We start from the raw sequence: 23,876 nt of genomic DNA on the forward strand, positions 1-23,876 counted from the left end.
TCCGACAGTGCGGCACTCCCTCAGTACTGACCCTCTGACAGTGCAGCGCTCCCTCAGCCCTGACCCTCTGACAGTGCGGCACTCCCTCAGTACTGACCCTCTGTCAGTGCGGCACTCTCTCAGCCCTGACCCTCTGACAGTGCAGCGCTCCCTCAGCCCTGACCCTCTGACAGTGCGGCGCTCCCTCGGTACTGACCATCTGACAGTGCGGCGCTCCCTCAGTACTGACCCTCTGACAGTGCGGCACTCCCTCAGTACTGACCCTCCGAGAGTGCGGCACTCCCTCAGTACTGACCCTCTGACAGTGAGACACTCCCTCAGTACTGACCCTCTGACAGTGCGGCACTCCCTCAGTACTGACCCTCTGACAGTGCGGCACTCCCTCAGTACTGACCCTCTGACAGTGCTGCACTCCCTCAGTACTGACCCTCTGACAGGGCGGCACTCCCTCAGTACTGACCCTCTGACAGTGCGGCGCTCCCTCAGTACTGACCCTCTGACAGTGCGGCACTCCCTCAGTACTGACCCTCTGACAGTGAGACACTCCCTCAGTACTGACCCTCTGACAGTGCGGCCCTCCCTCAGTACTGACCCTCTGACAGTGCGGCACTCCCTCAGTACTGACCCTCTGACAGTGCGGCACTCCCTCAGTACTGACCCTCTGTCAGTGCGGCGCTCCCTCAGTACTGACCCTCTGACAGTGCGGCACTCCCTCAGCCCTGACCCTCTGACAGTGCGGCACTCCCTCAGTACTGACCCTCTGACAGTGCAGCGCTCCCTCAGGCCTGACCCTCTGACAGTGCGGCACTCCCTCAGTACTGACCCTCTGACAGTGCGGCACTCCCTCAGTACTGACCCTCCGACAGTGCGGCACTCCCTCAGTACTGACCCTCTGACAGTGCAGCGCTCCCTCAGCCCTGACCCTCTGACAGTGCGGCACTCCCTCAGTACTGACCCTCTGTCAGTGCGGCACTCTCTCAGCCCTGACCCTCTGACAGTGCAGCGCTCCCTCAGCCCTGACCCTCTGACAGTGCGGCGCTCCCTCGGTACTGACCATCTGACAGTGCGGCGCTCCCTCAGTACTGACCCTCTGACAGTGCGGCACTCCCTCAGTACTGACCCTCCGAGAGTGCGGCACTCCCTCAGTACTGACCCTCTGACAGTGCGGCGCTCCCTCAGTACTGACCCTCTGACAGTGCAGCACTCCCTCAGTACTGACCCTCTGACAGTGCGGCACTCCCTCAGTACTGACCCTCTGACAGTGCGGCACTCCCTCAGTACTGACCCTCTGACAGGGCGGCACTCCCTCAGTACTGACCCTCTGACAGTGCGGCGCTCCCTCAGTACTGACCCTCTGACAGTGAGACACTCCCTCAGTACTGACCCTCTGACAGTGCGGCACTCCCTCAGTACTGACCCTCTGACAGTGCGGCACTCCCTCAGTACTGACCCTCTGACAGTGCTGCACTCCCTCAGTACTGACCCTCTGACAGGGCGGCACTCCCTCAGTACTGACCCTCTGACAGTGCGGCGCTCCCTCAGTACTGACCCTCTGACAGTGCGGCACTCCCTCAGTACTGACCCTCTGACAGTGAGACACTCCCTCAGTACTGACCCTCTGACAGTGCGGCCCTCCCTCAGTACTGACCCTCTGACAGTGCGGCACTCCCTCAGTACTGACCCTCTGACAGTGCGGCGCTCCCTCAGTACTGACCCTCTGACAGGGCGGCACTCCCTCAGTACTGACCCTCTGACAGTGCGGCGCTCCCTCAGTACTGACCCTCTGACAGTGCGGCACTCCCTCAGTACTGACCCTCTGACAGTGCGGCACTCCCTCAGTACTGACCCTCTGACAGTGCGGCACTCCCTCAGTACTGACCCTCTGACAGGGCGGCACTCCCTCAGTACTGACTCTCTGACAGTGCGGCACTCCCTCAGTACTGACCCTCTGACAGTGCGGCGCTCCCTCAGGGAAGCTTGCCGTCAGTCGATTTCGGAATGCTGACTTCCGTCCATCTCCGCTTTGACACTGGGGCGGGGGCTTCAGGTGTCTCCTCCTTGAGCCCAAGACCCCCCCCACCGAAGCAAAACGCCGGCCCACGAGCCCTTAAAACACCGTTTCCCAGGTACGGTGGGGGTTTAATCCCCAAAGCCGCAACCCACCATCAGACCCGCCAAGGCTCAAGATATTTCCAACTGATTTAAAACTGCTTAATGACTTTTTCTTTGGGAAATGCTGTCCCTTCCTGCCATTCGAGCTTTCCCAGGGAGGGCTCGCTCGCCACACGGGACACCGACGGACTCTCCAGCAGCGAGGGCTGGGACACGTGGGCCGGTTCCCACGGAGATTAAACCTCTGTTTACCTCTCTTCCCCCCCCCCACCCCCCGCAGGGTAAATTCATCCGGATTCACTTCGCCGCGTCTGGGAAGCTGGCGTCTGCAGACATCGAGACCTGTGAGTGTCGCTGGGGCTCCAGGGCGGGCGAGGGTGGAGGTGGGACGGGGGCGCGGTGGGGGGGGGGGGGGGGGGGTGGGAGGGACCCGGGTGGGAGGGACCCATTGTCAAGGCCTGACGAAGGCCCCAGTCGGTCAGAGTGGCATGTGAGCCAGAGCCCCGGGCAGGAGGCCCATTCAGCCCCTCGAACCTGTTACACAGGAACAGGAGGAGGCCCATTCAGCCCCCCCTCCTCGAGTCTGTTACACAGGAACAGGAGGAAGCCCATTCAGCCCCCTCCTCGAGTCTGTTACACAGGAACAGGAGGAGGCCCATTCGGCCCCCTCCTCGAGTCTGTTACACAGGAACAGGAGGAGGCCCATTCGGCCCCCCCTCCTCGAGTCTGTTACACAGGAACAGGAGTAGACCCATTCAGCCCCCCCTCCTCGTGTCTGTTACACAGGAACAGGAGGAGGCCCATTCTGCCCCCTCCTCGAGTCTGTTACACAGGAATAGGAGTAGACCCATTCAGCCCCCCCTCCTCGTGTCTGTTACACAGGAACAGGAGGAGGCCCATTCTGCCCCCTCCTCGAGTCTGTTACACAGGAACAGGAGGAGACCCATTCAGCCCCCTCCTCGAGTCTGTTACACAGGAACAGGAGGAGGACCATTCAGCCCCTCCTCGAGTCTGTTACACAGGAACAGGAGGAGGCCCATTCGGCCCCCCCTCCTCGAGTCTGTTACACAGGAACAGGAGGAGGTCCATTCAGCCCCTCGAGTCTGTTACACAGTAACAGGAGGAAGCCCATTCAGCCCCTCTCCTCGAGTCTGTTACAGAGGAACAGGAGGAGGCCCATTCAGCCCCCTCCTCGAGTCGGTTACACAGGAACAGGAGGAGACCCATTCAGCCCCTCCTCCTCAAGTCTGTTACACAGGAACAGGAGGCGGCCCATTCAGCCCCCCTCTCCTCGAGTCTGTTACACAGGAACAAGAGGAGGCCCATTCAGCCTCTCTCCTCAAGTCGGTTACACGGCAACAGCAGGAGGCCCATTCAGCCCCCCCTCCTCGAGTCTGTCACACAGGAACAGGAGGAGGCCCATTCAGTCCCTCAAGTCTGTTACACAGGAACAGGAGGAGGCCCATTCAGCCCCCCTCTCCTCGAGCCTGTTACACGGGAACAGGAGGAGGCCCATTCAGCCCCTCGAGTCTGTTACACAGGAACAGGAGGAGGCCCATTCAGCCCCCTCCTCGAGTCGGTTACACAGGAACAGGAGGAGACCCATTCAGCCCCTCCTCCTCAAGTCTGTTACACAGGAACAGGAGGCGGCCCATTCAGCCCCCCTCTCCTCGAGTCTGTTACACAGGAACAAGAGGAGGCCCATTCAGCCTCTCTCCTCAAGTCGGTTACACGGCAACAGCAGGAGGCCCATTCAGCCCCCCCTCCTCGAGTCTGTCACACAGGAACAGGAGGAGGCCCATTCAGTCCCTCAAGTCTGTTACACAGGAACAGGAGGAGGCCCATTCAGCCCCCCTCTCCTCGAGCCTGTTACACGGGAACAGGAGGAGGCCCATTCAGCCCCTCGAGTCTGTTACACAGGAACAGGAGGGGGCCGATTCAGCCCCCCCTCCTCGAGTCTGTTACACAGGAACAGGAGGAGGCCCATTCGATCCCCTCCTCGAGTCTGTTACACAGGAACAGGAGGAGGCCCATTCAGCCCCTCGAGTCTGTTACACAGGAACAGGAGGGGGCCGATTCAGCCCCCCCTCCTCGAGTCTGTTACACAGGAACAGGTGGAGGCCCATTCAGCGCCCCCCTCTCCTCGAGTCTGTTACACAGGAACAGGAGGAGGCCCATTCAGCCCCCCTCTCCTCGAGTCGGTTACACAGGAACAGGAGGAGGCCCATTCGGCCCCCTCCTCGAGTCTGTTACACAGGAACAGGAGGAGGCCCATTCAGCCCCCTCTCCTCGTGTCTGTTACACAGGAACAGGAGGAGACCCATTCAGCCCCCCCTCCTCGAGTCTGTCACACAGGAACAGGAGGAGGCCCATTCAGCCCCTCGAGTCTGTTACACAGGAACAGGAGGAGGCCCATTCAGCCCCCCCTCCTCGAGCCTATTACACGGGAACAGGAGGAGGCCCATTCAGCCCCTCGAGTCTGTTACACAGGAACAGGAGGAGGCCCATTCAGCCCCCCTCTCCTCGAGCCTGTTACACGGGAACAGGAGGTGGCCCATTCAGCCCCTCGAGTCTGTTACACAGGAACAGGAGGGGGCCGATTCAGCCCCCCCTCCTCGAGTCTGTTACACAGGAACAGGAGGACGCTACAGAGGAACAGGAGGAGGCCCATTCAGCCCCTCGAGTCTGTTACACAGGACCAGGAGGAGGCCCATTCAGCTCCCCCTCCTCGAGTCTGTTACACAGGAACAGGAGGAGGCCCATTCAGCCCCCCCTCTTTGAGTCTGTTCCACGGGAACAGGAGGAGGCCCATTCAACCACCCCCTCCTCGAGCCTGTTACACAGGAACAGGAGGAGGCCCATTCAGCCCCCTCTCCTCGAGTCTGTTACACAGGAGCAGGAGGAGGCCCATTCAGCCCCCCTCTCCTCGAGTCTGTTACACAGGAACAGGAGGAGGCCCATTCAGCCACCCCCTCCTCGAGCCTGTTACACGGGAACAGGAGGAGGCCCATTCAGCCCCCTCTCCTCGAGTCTGTTACACAGGAGCAGGAGGAGGCCCATTCAGCCCCTCAAACCTGTTACCCAGGAACAGGAGGAGGCCCATTCAGCCCCTCGCGTCAGTTACACAGGAACAGGAGGCGGCCCATTCAGCCCCCCCCTCCTCGAGTCTGTTACACAGGAATAGGAGGAGGCCCATTCAGCCCCTCGAGTCCGTTACACGGGAACAGGAGGAGGCCAATTCAGCCCCTCGAGTCTGTTACACGGGAACAGGAGGAGGCCCATTCAGCCCCTCTGTTGAAGCCAAGTATTTCGAATACAACTAGTATAGGTAAAAGATAGCTGTTTAATCATAAATATTAGGCACCAGTTTTAATACCCATTTATACAGCATAGCTCACTTTTACTGAGGTCCGTTGTTCTGGCAAATGCATATTTTCAGAGTCAGTGTGACATTAAAACAGCACAGTTGCAAGACAATTTGACACTGCTTGTGCTCATTGTCAAGGACAAGGACTGAATACACAGCAACATGAAGGCCCCATTGTTCACAATGCAGATAACAGCTGGGTCAGAGAAGCTGATGTTGCACATTGAAGATGATATAAATTCCTTCAACTATACACAGTCGAATAATACAAGGAATCGAACAACTTGGCATAGTCCAGAAATATTACAAATCTTACAACTTGTCGTATTGCGCCAGGATTTTGATTCATCAACTAAGCTTCCCCCCAACTTGGCGTAGTTCGACAGGTTAAGATCCCATAAATTACAGATTCTAATACCCTCGAGTCTGTTACACAGGAACCGGGGAGGTGTGGGTAGGCTGTGTGGGGCTGATATGCCGATAATTACTCTGCCTCTCTCATAGATCTCCTGGAGAAGTCTCGCGTCATTTTCCAATTGAAATCAGAACGCAACTATCACATCTTCTATCAGATCCTCTCGAACAAGAAACCGGAGCTCCTGGGTAGGAGTGATGGCATCCCATGATGCTCTCGCTGTATCCCTCAATCCCCCACCTTCTCCCCGTATCCCTCAATCCCCCACCTTCTCCCCGAATCCCTAAATCCCCCACCTTCTCCCCGAATCCCTCAATCCCCCACCTTCTCCCCGTATCCCTCAATCTCCACCTTCTCCCCGTATCCCTCAATCTCCACCTTCTCCCCATATCCCTCAATCCCCCACCTTCTCCCCGAATCCCTCAATCCCCCACCTTCTCCCCGTATCCCTCAATCCCCACCTTCTCCCCGTATCTCTCAATCCCCCACCTTCTCCCCGTATCCCTCAATCCCCCACCTTCTCCCCGTATCCCTCAATCCCCCACCTTCTCCCCGAATCCCTAAATCCCCCACCTTCTCCCCGAATCCCTCAATCCCCCACCTTCTCCCCGTATCCCTCAATCTCCACCTTCTCCCCATATCCCTCAATCCCCCACCTTCTCCCCGTATCCCTCAATCTCCACCTTCTCCCCGTATCCCTCAATCTCAACCTTCTCCCCATATCCCTCAATCCCCCACCTTCTCCCCGTATCCCTCAATCCCCACCTTCTCCCCGTATCTCTCAATCCCCCACCTTCTCCCCGTATCCCTCAATCCCCCACCTTCTCCCCGTATCACTCAATCCCCACCTTCTCCCCGTATCCCTCAATCCCCACCTTCTCCCCGTATCCCTCAATCCCCCACCTTCTCCCCGTATCCCTCAATCCCCCACCTTCTCCCCGTATCCCTCAATCCCCACCTTCTCCCCGTATCCCTCAATCCCCACCTTCTCCCCGCATCCCTCAATCCCCACCTTCTCCCCGTATCCCTCAATCCCCACCTACCCACCTTCTACCTGGCTACCTCAATTCCCCCACCTACCAACCTCCTCTCCGTATCCCTCAATCCCCCACCTTCTCCCCGTATCCCTCAATCCCCACCTACCCACCTTCTCCCCGTATCCCTCAATCTCCCACCTACCAACCTCCTCCCCGTATCCCTCAATCCCCCACCTTCTCCCCGTATCCCTCAATCCCCCACCGACCCACCTTCTCCCCGTATTCCTCAATCCCCACCTTCTCCCCGCATCCCTTAATCCCCCACCTTCTCCCCGTATCCCTCAATCTCCTACCTACCCACCTTCTCCCCGCATCCCTCAATCCCCCACCTTCTCCCCGCATCCCTCAATCCCCCACCTTCTCCCCGTATCCCTCAATCCCCCACCTTCTCCCCGTATCCCTCAATCTCCCACCTACCAACCTCCTCCCCGTATCCCTCAATCCCCCACCTTCTCCCCGTATCCCTCAATCCCCCACCGACCCACCTTCTCCCCGTATTCCTCAATCCCCACCTTCTCCCCGCATCCCTTAATCCCCCACCTTCTCCCCGTATCCCTCAATCTCCTACCTACCCACCTTCTCCCCGCATCCCTCAATCCCCCACCTTCTCCCCGCATCCCTCAATCCCCCACCTTCTCCCCGCATCCCTCAATCCCCCACCTTCTCCCCGTATCCCTCAATCTCCTACCTACCCACCTTCTACCCGCATCTCTCAATCCCCCACCTTCTCCACGTATCCCTCAATCCCCCACCGACCCACCTTCTCCCCGCATCCCTCAATCCCCACCGACCCACCTTCTCCCCGCATCCCTCAATCCCCCACCGACCCACCTTCTCCCCGTATCCCTCAATCCCCCACCGACCCACCTTCTCCCCGTATCCCTCAATCCCCCACCGACCCACCTTCTCCCCGTATCCCTCAATCCCCCACCGACCCACCTTCTCCCCGCATCTCTCAATCCCCCACCTTCTCCACGTATCCCTCAATCCTCCACCTTCTCCCCGTATCCCTCAATCTCCCACCTACCCACCTTCTCCCCGCATCCCTCAATCCCCCACTGACCCACCTTCTCCCCGTATCCCTCAATCCCCCACCGACCCACCTTCTCCCCGCATCCCTCAATCCCCCACCTACCCACCTTCTCCCCGTATCCCTCAATCCCCACCGACCCACCTTCTCCCCGCATCTCTCAATCCCCCACCGACCCACCTTCTCCCCGTATCCCTCAATCCCCCACCGACCCACCTTCTCCCCGCATCCCTCAATCCCCCACCGACCCACCTTCTCCCCGCATCCCTCAATCCCCCACCGAGCCACCTTCTCCCCGCATCCCTCAATCCCCCACCTTCTCCACGTATCCCTCAATCCTCCACCGACCCACCTTCTCCCCGCATCCCTCAATCCCCCACCGACCCACCTTCTCCCCGTATTCCTCAATCTCCCACCTACCCACCTTCTCCCCGCATCCCTCAATCCCCCACCGACCCACCTTCTCCCCGTATCCCTCAATCCCCCACCGACCCACCTTCTCCCCGTATCCCTCAATCCCCCACCGACCCACCTTCTCCCCGCATCCCTCAATCCCCCACTGACCCACCTTCTCCCCGCATCTCTCAATCCCCCACCGACCCACCTTCTCCCTGCATCACTCAATCCCCCACCGACCCACCTTCTCCCCGTATCCCTCAATCCCCCACCGACCCACCTTCTCCCCGTATCCCTCAATCCCCCACCGACCCACCTTCTCCCCGCATCCCTCAATCCCCCACCGACCCACCTTCTCCCCGTATCCCTCAATCTCCCACCTTCTCCCCGCATCCCTCAATCCCCCACCGACCCACCTTCTCCCCGTATCCCTCAATCCCCCACCGACCCACCTTCTCCCCGCATCCCTCAATCCCCCACCGACCCACCTTCTCCCCGCATCCCTCAATCCCCCACCTTCTCCCCGCATCCCTCAATCCCCACCTTCTCCCCGTATCCCTCAATCCCCCACCGACCCACCTTCTCCCCGTATCCCTCAATCTCCCACCTTCTCCCCGCATCCCTCAATCCCCCACCGACCCACCTTCTCCCCGTATCCCTCAATCCCCCACCGACCCACCTTCTCCCCGCATCCCTCAATCCCCCACCGACCCACCTTCTCCCCGTATCCCTCAATCCCCCACCGACCCACCTTCTCCCCGCATCCCTCAATCCCCCACCGACCCACCTTCTCCCCGTATCCCTCAATCCCCCACCGACCCACCTTCTCCCCGTATCCCTCAATCCCCCACTGACCCACCTTCTCCCCGCATCCCTCAATCCCCCACCGACCCACCTTCTCCCCGTATCCCTCAATCCCCCACTGACCCACCTTCTCCCCGCATCTCTCAATCCCCCACCGACCCACCTTCTCCCTGCATCACTCAATCCCCCACCGACCCACCTTCTCCCCGTATCCCTCAATCCCCCACCGACCCACCTTCTCCCCGTATCCCTCAATCCCCCACCGACCCACCTTCTCCCCGCATCCCTCAATCCCCCACCGACCCACCTTCTCCCCGTATCCCTCAATCTCCCACCTTCTCCCCGCATCCCTCAATCCCCCACCGACCCACCTTCTCCCCGTATCCCTCAATCCCCCACCGACCCACCTTCTCCCCGCATCCCTCAATCCCCCACCGACCCACCTTCTCCCCGCATCCCTCAATCCCCCACCTTCTCCCCGCATCCCTCAATCCCCACCTTCTCCCCGTATCCCTCAATCCCCCACCGACCCACCTTCTCCCCGTATCCCTCAATCTCCCACCTTCTCCCCGCATCCCTCAATCCCCCACCGACCCACCTTCTCCCCGCATCCCTCAATCCCCCACTGACCCACCTTCTCCCCGTATCCCTCAATCCCCCACCGACCCACCTTCTCCCCGTATCCCTCAATCCCCCACCGACCCACCTTCTCCCCGCATCCCTCAATCCCCCACCGACCCACCTTCTCCCCGTATCCCTCAATCCCCCACCGACCCACCTTCTCCCCGTATCCCTCAATCCCCCACTGACCCACCTTCTCCCCGCATCCCTCAATCCCCCACCGACCCACCTTCTCCCCGCATCCCTCAATCCCCCACCGACCCACCTTCTCCCCGTATCCCTCAATCCCCCACCGACCCACCTTCTCCCCGTATCCCTCAATCCCCCACCGACCCACCTTCTCCCCGCATCCCTCAATCCCCCACCGACCCACCTTCTCCCCGTATCCCTCAATCCCCCACCGACCCACCTTCTCCCCGTATCCCTCAATCCCCCACTGACCCACCTTCTCCCCGCATCCCTCAATCCCCCACCGACCCACCTTCTCCCCGCATCCCTCAATCCCCCACCGAGCCACCTTCTCCCCGTATCCCTCAATCCCCCACCGACCCACCTTCTCCCCGCATCTCTCAATCCCCCACCGACCCACCTTCTCCCCGCATCCCTCAATCCCCCAACTACCCACCTTCTCCCCGCATCCCTCAATCCCCCACCGACCCACCTTCTCCCCGCATCCCTCAATCCCCCACCTACCCACCTTCTCCCCGCATCCCTCAATCCCCCACCGACCCACCTTCTCCCCGCATCACTCAATCCCCCACCGACCCACCTTCTCCCCGTATCCCTCAATCCCCCACCGACCCACCTTCTCCCCGCATCCCTCAATCCCCCACCGAGCCACCTTCTCCCCGCATCCCTCAATCCCCCACCGACCCACCTTCTCCCCGCATCACTCAATCCCCCACCGACCCACCTTCTCCCCGTATCCCTCAATCCCCCACCGACCCACCTTCTCCCCGTATCCCTCAATCCCCCACCGACCCACCTTCTCCCCGCATCCCTCAATCCCCCACCGACCCACCTTCTCCCCGTATCCCTCAATCCCCCACCGACCCACCTTCTCCCCGTATCCCTCAATCCCCCACCGACCCACCTTCTCCCCGCATCTCTCAATCCCCCACCTTCTCCACGTATCCCTCAATCCTCCACCTTCTCCCGTATCCCTCAGTCTCCCACCGACCCACCTTCTCCCCGCATCCCTCAATCCCCCACCGACCCACCTTCTCCCTGCATCCCTCAATCCCCCACCTTCTCCCCGCATCCCTCAATCCCCCACCGACCCACCTTCTCCCCGCATCCCTCAATCCCCCACCTTCTCCCCGCATCCCTCAATCCCCCACCGACCCACCTTCTCCCCGTATCCCTCAATCCCCCACCTTCTCCCCGTATCCCTCAATCTCCCACCTACCCACCTTCTCCCCGTATCCCTCAATCCCCCACCGACCCACCTTCTCCCCGTATCCCTCAATCCCCCACCTTCTCCCCGCATCCCTCAATCCCCCACCTTCTCCCCGCATCCCTCAATCCCCCACCTACCCACCTTCTCCCCGTATCCCTCAATCCCCCACCTTCTCCCGTATCCCTCAGTCTCCCACCTACCCACCTTCTCCCCGTATCCCTCAATCCCCCACCGACCCACCTTCTCCCCGCATCCCTCAATCCCCCACCTTCTCCCCGTATCCCTCAATCCCCCACCGACCCACCTTCTCCCCGCATCCCTCAATCCCCCACCTTCTCCCCGCATCCCTCAATCCCCCACCGACCCACCTTCTCCCCGCATCCCTCAATCCCCCACCGACCCACCTTCTCCCCGCATCCCTCAATCCCCCACCGACCCACCTTCTCCCCGCATCCCTCAATCCCCCACCTTCTCCCCGCATCCCTCAATCCCCCACCGACCCACCTTCTCCCCGTATCCCTCAATCCCCCACCTTCTCCCCGTATCCCTCAATCTCCCACCTACCCACCTTCTCCCCGTATCCCTCAATCCCCCACCGACCCACCTTCTCCCCGCATCCCTCAATCCCCCACCTTCTCCCCGTATCCCTCAATCTCCCACCTACCAACCTCCTCCCCGTATCCCTCAATCCCCCACCTTCTCCCCGTATCCCTCAATCCCCCACCTTCTCCCCGTATCCCTCAATCTCCCACCTACCAACCTCCTCCCCGTATCCCTCAATCCCCCACCTTCTCCCCGTATCCCTCAATCCCCCACCGACCCACCTTCTCCCCGTATCCCTCAATCCCCCACCTACCCACCTTCTCCCCGCATCTCTCAATCCCCCACCTTCTCCCCGCATCCCTCAATCCCCCACCTTCTCCCCGCATCCCTCAATCCCCCACCGACCCACCTTCTCCCCCTGCATCCCAAACCTTGCTGTCTGTGATGCCTCGGTTTTCTCCCTCTTCTCTCTCGTTCACCTTCTCGCTCTCTCTCTTTCTCTCTCTTTTCTCTCGCGCTCGCCTCCCCTCCCCCAGAGATGATGCTGGTCACGAACAACCCCTACGACTACAGGTTCATCTCACAGGGTGAAACAACCGTGGCATCCATCGATGATGCTGACGAGCTGATGGCCACAGATGTGAGTGACCAGGGGCCAAAATGCGTTACGGAGGGCTGCGGGTGTCACTAGGTCAAAGGTCGGGGCCCAGGGGTCAAGTACCAAGGGATTTAGTGCCTCGAACCCCGTCATGCAGAGTCGCACGCCTCGTGCCCATCCCAATTTCCTTCAGTTATTCCTTCGCTCCAATGGCTCCCCCACAATCTACTCATCTCCCTCCGCAACGAAATGAAAACCGCTCATTGCCACGAGCAGGCTTCAGTGAAGTTACTGTGAAAAGCCCCTAGTCGCCCCATTCCGGCGCCTGTTCGGGGAGGCTGGTGGGGGAGTGTGTTCGATGCTGGGCACCCACAATCCTCTGGGGTCTGGAATCGCCAAGGTTCACAACCCTTTGAAACGAAGAGCATTCTCCTCATCTCTATCCAAAATGGCCGACACCCTACCCTGAGGCTGTCCCCCCCCCCCACTCCTCCCAGGCTGTTTCCCCCCCCCTCCCCCTGATTCCCCAACCAGCCTCTTTGCTGTCAACCCCCCCCCCCCTCAGTATCGTGCAGATTACATCTGTCTAAATGTGCGCCACAGCAGTGCCAGGCAAGAGTGGATCTAACCACCGCCCCCTTGACATTCAATGGCTGAATATAGATACATAGAAGATAGGAGCAGGAGGAGGCATTTTGGCCCTTCGAGCCCGCTCCGCGATTCATCACCATCATGGCTGATCATCCAACTCAATAGCCTAATCCTGCTTTCTCCCCCATAGCCTTCGATCCCATTCTCCCATGGTGGCTAGCACTGCTGCTTCACAGCTCCAGGGTCCCAGGTTCGATTCCCGGCTTGGGTCACTGTCTGTGCGGAGTCTGCACGTCCTCCCCGTGTGTGCGTGGGTTTCCTCCGGGTGCTCCGGTTTCCTCCCACAGTCCAAAGATGTGCAGGTTAGGTGGATTGGCCATGCTACATTGCCCTCAGTGTCCAAAATTGCCCTTAGTGTTGGGTGGGGTTACTGGGTTGTGGGGATAGGGTGGAGGTGTTGACCTTGGGTAGAGTGCTCTTTCCAACACCTGGTGCAGACTCGATGGGCCGAATGGCCTCCTTCTGCACTGTAAATTCTATGATAATCTACGAAATAACAAAGAACAAAGAAACGTACAGCACAGGAACAGGCCCTTCGGCCCTCCAAGCCCGTGCCGACCATGCTGCCCGACTAAACTACAATCTTCTACACTTCCTGGGTCCGTATCCCTCTATTCCCATCCCATTCATGTATTTGTCAAGATGCCCCTTAAATGTCCCTATCGTCCCTGCTTCCACCACCTCCTCCGGCAGCGAGTTCCAGGCACCCACTACCCTCTGTGTAAAAAACGTGCCTCGTACATCTACTCTAAACCTTGCCCCTCGCACCTTAAACCTAAGCCCCCTAGTAATTGACCCCTCTACCCTGGGGAAAAGCCTCTGACTATCCACTCTGTCTATGCCCCTCATAATGTTGTAGACCTCTATCAGGTCGCCCCTCAACCTCCTTCGTTCCAGTGAGAACAAACCGAGTTTATTCAACCTCTCCTCACAGTTAATGCCCTCCATACCAGGCAACATTCTGGTAAATCTCTTCTGCACCCTCTCTAAAGCCTCCACATCCTTCTGGTAGTGTGGCGACCAGAATTGAACACTATACTCCAAGTGTGGCCTAACTAAGGTTCTATACAGCTGCAACATGACTTGCCAATTCTTATACTCAATGCCCCGGCCAATGAAGGCAAGCATGCCGTCTGCCTTCTTGACTACCTTCTCCACCTGTGTCGCCCCTTTCAGTGACCTGTGGACCTGTACTCCTAGATCTCTTTGACTTTCAATACTCTTGAGGGTTCTACCATTCACTGTATATTCCCTACCTGCATTAGACCTTCCAAAATGCATTACCTCACATTTGTCCGGATTAAACTCCATCTGCCATCTCTCCGCCCAAGTCTCCAGACAATCTAAATCCTGCTGTATCCTCAGACAGTCCTCATCGCTATCCGCAATTCCACCAACCTTTGTGTCGTCTGCAAACTTACTAATCAGACCAGTTACATTTTCCTCCAAATCATTTATCTATATAAATTGAGTCGGGAGGTCATGTTGCAGCTGTACAGAACTCTGGTCCGGCCGCATTTGGAGTATTGCGTACAGTTCTGGTCACCGCATTATAGGAAGGACGTGGAGGCTTTGGAGCGGGTGCAGAGGAGATTTACCAGGATGTTGCCTGGTATGGAGGGAAAATCTTATGAGGAAAGGCTGACGGACTTGAGGTTGTTTTCGTTGGAGAGAAGAAGGTTAAGAGGAGACTTAATAGAGGCATACAAAATGATCAGGGGGTTGGATAGGGTGGACAGTGAGAGCCTTCTCCCGCGGATGGATATGGCTGGCACGAGGGGACATAACTTTAAACTGAGGGGTAATAGATATAGGACAGAGGTCAGAGGTAGGTTCTTTACGCAAAGAGTAGTGAGGCCGTGGAATGCCCTACCTGCTACAGTAGTGAACTCGCCAACATTGAGGGCATTTAAAAGTTTATTGGATAAACATATGGATGATAATGGCATAGTGTAGGTTAGGTGGCTTTTGTTTCGGTGCAACATCGTGGGCCGAAGGGCCTGTACTGCGCTGTATTGTTCTATGTTCTATGTTCTATATACTACAAAGAGCAAAGGTCCCAGCATTGATCCCTGTGGAACACCACTGGTCACAGCCCTCCAATTAGAAAAGCATCCTTCCATTGTCGAGCATTGAAACTCCACATCGTACGAGGCCACAGACTGAGTGTTGGGAAACGGGATTGGGCGTTGATGGGTTCTCGGACTCGATGGGCCGAATGGCATTTGCATGCTGTGAAAACCCCCCCCGCCGGCACTCAGGGAGGGATTGAGGGACGCGGGGTGTTTTCAGTTGCCACGTTTCTGCTCCCGCAGAGCGCATTCGACGTCTTGGGGTTCACCGCTGAGGAGAAAATGGGGATTTACAAGCTGACTGGTGCCATTATGCATTTCGGCAACATGAGGTTCAAGACCAAGCAACGAGAAGAGCAGGCCGAGCCTGACGGGACTGAGGGTGAGCGACGGAGGGAGCCCCCCCCCCCCCCCATGAGGTGGACCCGCCGCAACGGGGCGTGGACAGGGGAGGTGGCGGGCGTACTGATGGGGAGGAAGGGATGGGGGATAAGGGAGGTGAGGTAGATCTCCAAGAGGGAGGGGAGGTAGAAATTGAGGGGGGGCGGTTGAGAGGGAGGGTAAGGCGTTGGGGGGGGGGGGGGGAGGGAGAGAAGGAAGGTAGGGGTAAAGGAGAGAGAGAGAGAAGGAGAGTTGGCGGTTAAGGAGGGAGAGAGGGAATGGGGTAAAGGAGAGAGAGAGAAGGAGAGTTGGCGGTTAAGGAGGGAAAGAGAGAGAGAGAGAGAGAGAGAGAGAGAGAGGGAAGGTAGGGGTTAGGGAGGGAGGTGGAGAGGGAAGGTAGGTTCAGGATGGAGGGAGGGAGGGACGTTCTGGGGAAAGGAGAGAGAGAGAGAAAAGGAGGGTAGGGGATACGGAGGGAGAGAGGGAATGGGGTAAATGAAAGAGAGAGGGGGAGAGTAGGGGATAAGGAGGGCGAGAGGGAAGGGGTTACTGTGAGAGAGAGAGCAAGCGAGACGATTAGGGGCTGAGGAGGGAGGGAGGGAATGGGGTAAAGGAGAGAGAGAGAGAGAGCGAGATTAGGAGTTAAGGAGGGAGGGAGGGAATGGGGTAGAGAGAGAGAGATTAGGGGTCAAGGAGGGAGGGAGGGAATGGGGTAAAGGAGAAAGAGAGAGATTAGGGGTTAAGGAGGGAGGGAATGGGGTAAAGGAGAGAGAGAGAGATTAGGGGTTAAGGAGGGAGGGAGGAAATGGGGTAAAGGAGAGAGAGAGATTAGGGGTTAAGGAGGGAGGGAGGGAATGTGGCAAAGGAGTGATAGACGGAGATTAGGGGATAAGAAGGGAGGGAGGGAATGGGGTAAAGGAGAGAGAGAGAGATTAGGGGTTAAGGAGGGAGGGAATGGGGTAAAGGAGAGAGAGAGATGAGGGGTTAAGGAGGGAGGGAATGGGGTAAAGGAGAGAGAGAGAGATTAGGGGTTAAGGAGGGAGGGAGGGAATGGGGTAAAGGAGAGAGAGAGATTAGGGGTTAAGGAGGGAGGGAGGGAATGGGGTAAAGGAGAGAGGGAGATTAGGGGTTAAGGAGGGAGGGAGGGAATGGGGTAAAGGAGAGAGAGAGATTAGGCGTTAAGGAGGGAGGGAGGGAATGGGGTAAAGGAGAGAGAGAGAGATTAGGGGTTAAGGAGGGAGGGAGGGAATGGGGTAAAGGAGAGAGAGAGAGATTAGGGGTTAAGGAGGGAGGGAGGGAATGGGGTAAAGGAGAGAGAGAGATTAGGGGTTAAGGAGGGAGGGAGGGAATGGGGTAAAGGAGAGAGAGAGAGAGATTAGGGGTCAAGGAGGGAGGGAGGGAATGGGGTAAAGGAGAGAGAGAGATTAGGGGTTAAGGAGGGAGGGAGGGAATGGGGTAAAGGAGAGAGAGAGATTAGGGGTTAAGGAGGGAGGGAGGGAATGGGGTAAAGGAGAGAGAGAGATTAGGGGTTAAGGAGGGAGGGAGGGAATGGGGTAAAGGAGAGAGAGAGATTAGGGGTTAAGGAGGGAGGGAATGGGGTAAAGGAGAGAGAGAGATTAGGGGTTGAGGGAGGGAATGGGGTAAAGGAGAGAGAGAGATTAGGGGTTAAGGAGGGAGGGAATGGGGTAAAGGAGAGAGAGAGAGATTAGGGGTTAAGGAGGGAGGGAGGGAATGGGGTAAAGGAGAGAGAGAGATTAGGGGTTAAGGAGGGAGGGAGGGAATGGGGTAAAGGAGAGAGAGAGAGATTAGGGGTCAAGGAGGGAGGGAGGGAATGGGGTAAAGGAGAGAGAGAGAGATTAGGGGTTAAGGAGGGAGGGAGGGAATGGGGTAAAGGAGAGAGAGAGATTAGGGGTTAAGGAGGGAGGGAGGGAATGGGGTAAAGGAGAGAGGGAGATTAGGGGTTAAGGAGGGAGGGAGGGAATGGGGTAAAGGAGAGAGAGAGATTAGGCGTTAAGGAGGGAGGGAGGGAATGGGGTAAAGGAGAGAGAGAGAGATTAGGGGTTAAGGAGGGAGGGAGGGAATGGGGTAAAGGAGAGAGAGAGAGATTAGGGGTTAAGGAGGGAGGGAGGGAATGGGGTAAAGGAGAGAGAGAGATTAGGGGTTAAGGAGGGAGGGAGGGAATGGGGTAAAGGAGAGAGAGAGAGAGATTAGGGGTCAAGGAGGGAGGGAGGGAATGGGGTAAAGGAGAGAGAGAGATTAGGGGTTAAGGAGGGAGGGAGGGAATGGGGTAAAGGAGAGAGAGAGATTGGGGTTAAGGAGGGAGGGAGGGAATGGGGTAAAGGAGAGAGAGAGATTAGGGTTAAGGAGGGAGGGAGGGATTGGGGGTAAAGGAGAGTGAGAGATTAGGGGTTAAGGAGGGTGGGAATGGGGTAAAGGAGAGAGAGAGATTAGGGGTTGAGGGAGGGAATGGGTAAAGGAGAGAGAGAGATTAGGGGTTAAGGAGGGAGGGAATGGGGTAAAGGAGTGAGAGAGATGAGGGGTTAAGGAGGGAGGGAATGGGGTAAAGGAGAGAGAGTGATTAGGGGTTAAGGAGGGAGGGAATGGGGTAAAGGAGAGAGAGAGATGAGGGTTAAGGGGGAGGGAATGGGTAAAGGAGAGAGAGAGAGATTAGGGGTTAAGGAGGGAGGGAGGGATGGGGTAAAGGAGAGAGAGAGATTAGGGGTTAAGGAGGGAGGAGGGAATGGGGTAAAGGAGAGAGGGAGATTAGGGGTTAAGGAGGGAGGGAGGGAATGGGGTAAAGGAGAGAGTGAGATTAGGGGTTTAGGAGGGAGGGAATGGGGTAAAGGAGAGAGAGAGATTAGGGGTTAAGATGGGGTAAAGGAGAGAGAGATAGGGGTTAAGGAGGGAGGAGGGGAATGGGGTAAAGGAGAGAGATTAGGGGTAGGAAGGAAGGGAGGGAATGGGGTAAAGGAGAGAGAGAGATTAGGGGTTAAGGAGGGAGGGAGGGAATGTGGTAAAGGAGAGAGAGAGAGAGAGAGCAGGAGATTAGGGATTAAGAAGGGAGGGAGGGTAGGCGTTGAGGAGGGTTGGAGAGCGAGAGTGGGAGAGGTTGGAGGAGAGAGTGGGGAGAGGTTGGAGGGAGAGAGAGAGAGGGTGGATAGAAGTGGAGAGATTGGGAGAGAGGGGAGGATAGGGATTAACGAGCCGAGCGATGGAGGGAGAGAGGGATTAAGGAGGGAGGGTGGGGGGGGGGGCGAGGGGGGGGGGAGGGGGGGGTGGGGGGGGCGGGAGGGGGGTTGGGGGGAGGGCCCGGTTGGGGGTTGGGCAGGTGGTTGGGGGGGGTGGGGGGGGGGCGGCGGGGAGGGGGCAGGGGGGGGTTATTTAACCGACTTCCTGCCTCTCCCGAGACTGGAATCTCGTTGCTCCTGCCTTCCAGAGGCTGACAAGTCTGCCTACCTGATGGGGGCTGAACTCTGCCGACCTCCTGAAGGGACTGTGTCATCCGCGGGTGAAGGTGGGGAATGAGTACGTCACCAAAGGGCAGAATGTTCAGCAGGTAAGCCCCCATGGAGCGGCGCGGGGGTGGCGGGGGGGAGACGGGCGCGTCGTAACCAAGGCCGGGCCTACTTCCTCCGCGACCCCACAGACCCCCCAAAATCTGACCCCCCCCCCCCCATCCCTCCCAGACGCACCGCAACCGAATCCCGGCCCACAGCCTCGGATCCGACGTCCCGAACCTCTCCCAGCGCCCGTCCAGAACCTCTCCCAGCGCACGCCCACCTCCCGGGTTTCAGCCCCGGCCCCCACTACAGCTAACGCTTCGCTTAACATCGGGCAGGTATCGTACTCAGTGGGAGCTCTGGCGAAATCCGTCTACGAGAAAATGTTCAATTGGATGGTGGTGCGGATCAACCAATCCCTGGAGACCAAACTCCCGAGGCAATACTTCATCGGTGTGCTGGACATCGCAGGGTTCGAGATCTTTGATGTGAGTATCAATCCACGCTGTCCCAGCAAACACGCCCAGGACAGGTAGAGCACGGGGTCAGATACAGAGTAAAGCTCCCTCTACACTGTCCCCATCAAACACCTCCCAGGACAGGTACAGCACGGGGTTAGATACAGAGTAAAGCTCCCTCTACACTGTCCCCATCAAACACTCCCAGGACAGGTACAGCACGGGGTTAGATACAGAGTAAAGCTCCCTCTACACTGTCCCCATCAAACACTCCCAGGACAGGTACAGCACGGGGTTAGATACAGAGTAAAAGCTCCCTCTACACTGTCCGCATCAAACACTCCCAGGACAGTACAGGCACGGGGTTAGATACAGAGTAAAGCTCCCTCTACACTGTCCCCATCAAACACTCCCAGGACGGGTACAGCACGGGGTTAGATACAGAGTAAAGCTCCCTCTACACTGTCCCCATCAAACACTCCCAGGACGGGTACAGCACGGGGTTAGATACAGAGTAAAGCTCCCTCTGCACTGTCCCCATCAAACACTCTCAGGACAGGTACAACACGGGGCTAGATACAGAGTAAAGCTCCCTCTACACTGTCCCCATCCAACACTCCCAGGACAGGTACAGCACCGGGGATAGATACAGAGTAAAGCTCCCTCTACAACTGTCCCCAGCAAACACTCCCAGGACAGGTACAGCACGGGGTTAGATACAGAGTAAAGCTCCCTACTACACTGTCCCCAGCAAACACTCCCAGGACAGGTACAGCACGGGGTTAGATACAGAGTAAAGCTCCGTCTACACTGTCCCCATCAAACACTCCCAGGACAGGTACAGCAAGGGGTTAGATACAAAGTAAAGCTCCCTCTACACTGTCGCCATCAAACACTCCCAGGACAGGTACAGCACAGGGTTAGATACAGAGTAAGCTCCCTCTACACTGTCCCCCATCAAACACTCCAGGACAGGTACAGCACGGGGTTAGATACAGAGTAAAGCTCCCTCTACACTGTCCGCATCAAACACTCCCAGGACAGGTACAGCACGGGGTTAGATACAGAGTAAAGCTCCCTCTACACTGTCCCCATCAAACACTCCCAGGACGGGTACAGCACGGGGTTAGATACAGAGTAAAGCTCCCTCTACACTGTCCCCATCAAACACTCCCAGGACGGGTACAGCACGGGGTTAGATACAGAGTAAAGCTCCCTCTGCACTGTCCCCATCAAACACTCTCAGGACAGGTACAACACGGGGCTAGATACAGAGTAAAGCTCCCTCTACACTGTCCCCATCCAACACTCCAGGACAGGTACAGCACGGGGATAGATACAGAGTAAAGCTCCCTCTACACTGTCCCCCAGCAAACACTCCAGGACAGGTACAGCACGGGGTTAGATACAGAGTAAAGCTCCCTCTACACTGTCCCCAGCAAACACTCCCAGGACAGGTACAGCACGGGGTTAGATACAGAGTAAAGCTCCGTCTACACTGTCCCCATCAAACACTCTCCAGGACAGGTACAGCAAGGGGTTAGATACAAAGTAAAGCTCCCTCTACACTGTCGCCATCAAACACTCCAGGACAGGTAACAGCACAGGGTTAGATACAGAGTAAAGCTCCTCTAACACTGTCCCCATCAAACACTCCCCAGGACAGGTACAGCACGGGGTTAGATACAGAGTAAAGCTCCCTCTGCACTGTCCCCATCAAACACTCCCAGGACAGGTACAGCACGGGGTTAGATACAGAGTAAAGCTCCCTCTACACTGTCCCCAGCAAACACTCCCAGGACAGGTACAGCACGGGGTTAGATACAGAGTAAAGCTCCGTCTACACTGTCCCCATCAAACACTCCCAGGACAGGTACAGCAAGGGGTTAGATACAAAGTAAAGCTCCCTCTACACTGTCGCCATCAAACACTCCCAGGGACAGGTACAGCACAGGGTTAGATACAGAGTAAAGCTCCCTCTACACTGTCCCCATCAAACACTCCCAGGACAGGTACAGCACCGGGGTTAGATACAGAGTAAAGCTCCCTCTGTACTGTCCCCATCAAACATAGAACATAGAACAATACAGCGCAGTACAGGCCCTTCGGCCCACGATGTTGCACCGAAACAAAAGCCATCTAACCTACACTATACCATTATCATCCGTATGTTTATCCAATAAACTTTTAAATGCCCTCAATGTTGGCGAATTCACTACTGTAGCAGGTAGGGCATTCCACGGCCTCACTACTCTTTGCGTAAAGAACCTACCCCTGACCTCTGTCCTATATCTATTACCCCTCAGTTTAAGGCTATGTCCCCTCGTGCCAGCCATTTCTATCCGCGGGAGAAGGCTCTCACTGTCCACCCTATCCAACCCCCTGATCATTTTGTATGCCTCTATTAAGTCTCCTCTTAACCTTCTTCTCTCCAACGAAAACAACCTCAAGTCCATCAGCCTTTCCTCATAAGATTTTCCCTCCATACCAGGCAACATCCTGGTGAATCTCCTCTGCACCAGTTCCAAAGCCTCCACGTCCTTCCTATAATGCGGTGACCAGAACTGTACGCAATACTCCAAATGCGGCCGTACCAGAGTTCTGTACAGCTGCAACATGACCTCCGACTCCGGAACTCAATCCCTCTACCAATAAAGGCCAACACTCCATAGGCCTTCTTCACCACCCTATCAACCTGGGTGGCAACTTTCAGGGATCTATGTACATGGACACCTAGATCCCTCTGCTCATCCACAGCTTTCAAGAACTTTTCCATTAGCCAAATATTCCACATTCCTGTTTTTCCTTCCAAAGTGAATCACCTCACACTTCTCTACATTAAACTCCATTTGCCACCTCTCAGCCAGCTCTGCAGCTTATCTATATCCCTCTGTAACCTGCAACATCCTTCCACACTATCGACAAACACCACCGACTTTAGTATCGTCTGCAAATTTACTCACCCACCCTTCCGCGCCTTCCTCTAGGTCATTGCTAAAAATGACAAACAGCAACGCCCCAGAACAGATCCTTGTGGTACTCCACTTGTGACAGAACTCCATTCTGAACATTTCCCATCAACCACCACCCTCCCAGGACAGGTACAGCACGGGGTTAGATACAGAGTAAAGCTCCCTCTACAACTGTCCCCATCAAACACACCCAGGACAGGTACAGCACGGGGTTAGATACAGAGTAAAGCTCCCTTCTGCACTGTCCCCATCAAACACTCCCAGGACAGGTACAGCACGGGGTTAGATACAGAGTAAAGCTCCCTCTACACTGTCCCCATCAAACACTCCCAGGACAGGTATAGCACGGGGTTAGATACAGAGTAAAGCTCCCTCTACACTGTCCCCATCAAACACTCCCAGGACAGGTACAGCACGGTGTCAGATACAGAGTAAAGCTCCCTCTACACTGTCCCCATCAAACACTCCCAGGACAGGTACAGCACGGGGTTAGATACAGAGTAAAGCTCCCTCTACACTGTCCCCATCAAACACTCCCAGGACAGGTACAGCATGGGGTTAGATACAGAGTAAAGCTGCCTCTACACTGTCCCCATCAAACACTCCCAGGACAGGAACAGCACGGAGTTAGATACAGAGTAAAGCTCCCTCTACACTGTCCCCATCAAACACTCCCAGGACAGGTATAGCATGGGGTTAGATACAGAGTAAAGCTGCCTCTACACTGTCCCCATCAAACACTCCCAGGACAGGTACAGCACGAGGTTAGATACAGAGTAAAGCTCCGTCTGCACTGTCTCCATCAAACACTCCAGGACAGGTACAGCACGGGGTTAGATACAGAGTAAAGCTCCCCCTACACTGTCCCCTTCAAACACTCCCAGGACAGGTGCAGCACGGGGTTAGATACAGAGTAAAGCTCCGTCTGCACTGTCCCCATCAAACACTCCCAGGACAGGTACAGCACGGGGTTAAATACAGAGTAAAGCTCCCTCTACACTGTCCCCCATCAAACACTTCCAGGACAGGTACAGCACGGGTTAGATACAGAGTAAAGCTCCCTCTACACTCTCCCCATCAAACACTCCCACAGAACATAGAACATTACAGCGCAGTACAGGCCCTTCGGCCCTCGATGTTGCGCCGACCTGTGAAACCACTCGAAAGCCCATCTACAATATTCCCTTATCGTCCATATGTCTATCCAATGACCCATTTGAATGTCCTTCACAGACATTGGTTACAGAGATAGGGAGGGTTCTAGGGGCTGGAGGAGGTTACAGAGATGGGAGGGTTCTAGGGGCTGGAGGAGGTTACAGAGATAGGGAGGGTTGTAGGGGCTGGAGGATGTTACAGAGATAGGGAGGGGTGTAGGGGCTGGAGGATGTTACAGAGATAGGGAGGGGTGTAGGGGCTGGAGGAGGTTACAGAGATAGGGAGGGGTGTAGGGGCTGGAGGAGGTTACAGAGATAGGGTAGGGTTGTGGGGGGCTGGAGGAGGTTACAGAGTTAGGGGAGGGT

At 57.0% G+C, this 23,876-nt stretch overlaps 1 protein-coding gene across 1 annotated transcript in view; it reads left to right on the forward strand.

The window, feature by feature from the left end:
- Positions 1–23,876, forward strand: part of LOC140422575 (myosin-6-like) — a 232,384-nt gene that overhangs the window by 25,404 nt on the left and 183,104 nt on the right. Inside the window, 7 exon segments of the mRNA XM_072507581.1 lie at positions 2,393–2,456; positions 5,984–6,082; positions 12,261–12,364; positions 15,289–15,427; positions 18,863–18,888; positions 18,890–18,982; positions 19,265–19,414. Of these exon segments, the coding sequence (XP_072363682.1) occupies positions 2,393–2,456; positions 5,984–6,082; positions 12,261–12,364; positions 15,289–15,427; positions 18,863–18,888; positions 18,890–18,982; positions 19,265–19,414 (675 nt within the window).

Source organism: Scyliorhinus torazame, chromosome 5, assembly GCF_047496885.1.
Source record: "Scyliorhinus torazame isolate Kashiwa2021f chromosome 5, sScyTor2.1, whole genome shotgun sequence".
Lineage (NCBI taxonomy): Eukaryota > Metazoa > Chordata > Chondrichthyes > Carcharhiniformes > Scyliorhinidae > Scyliorhinus > Scyliorhinus torazame.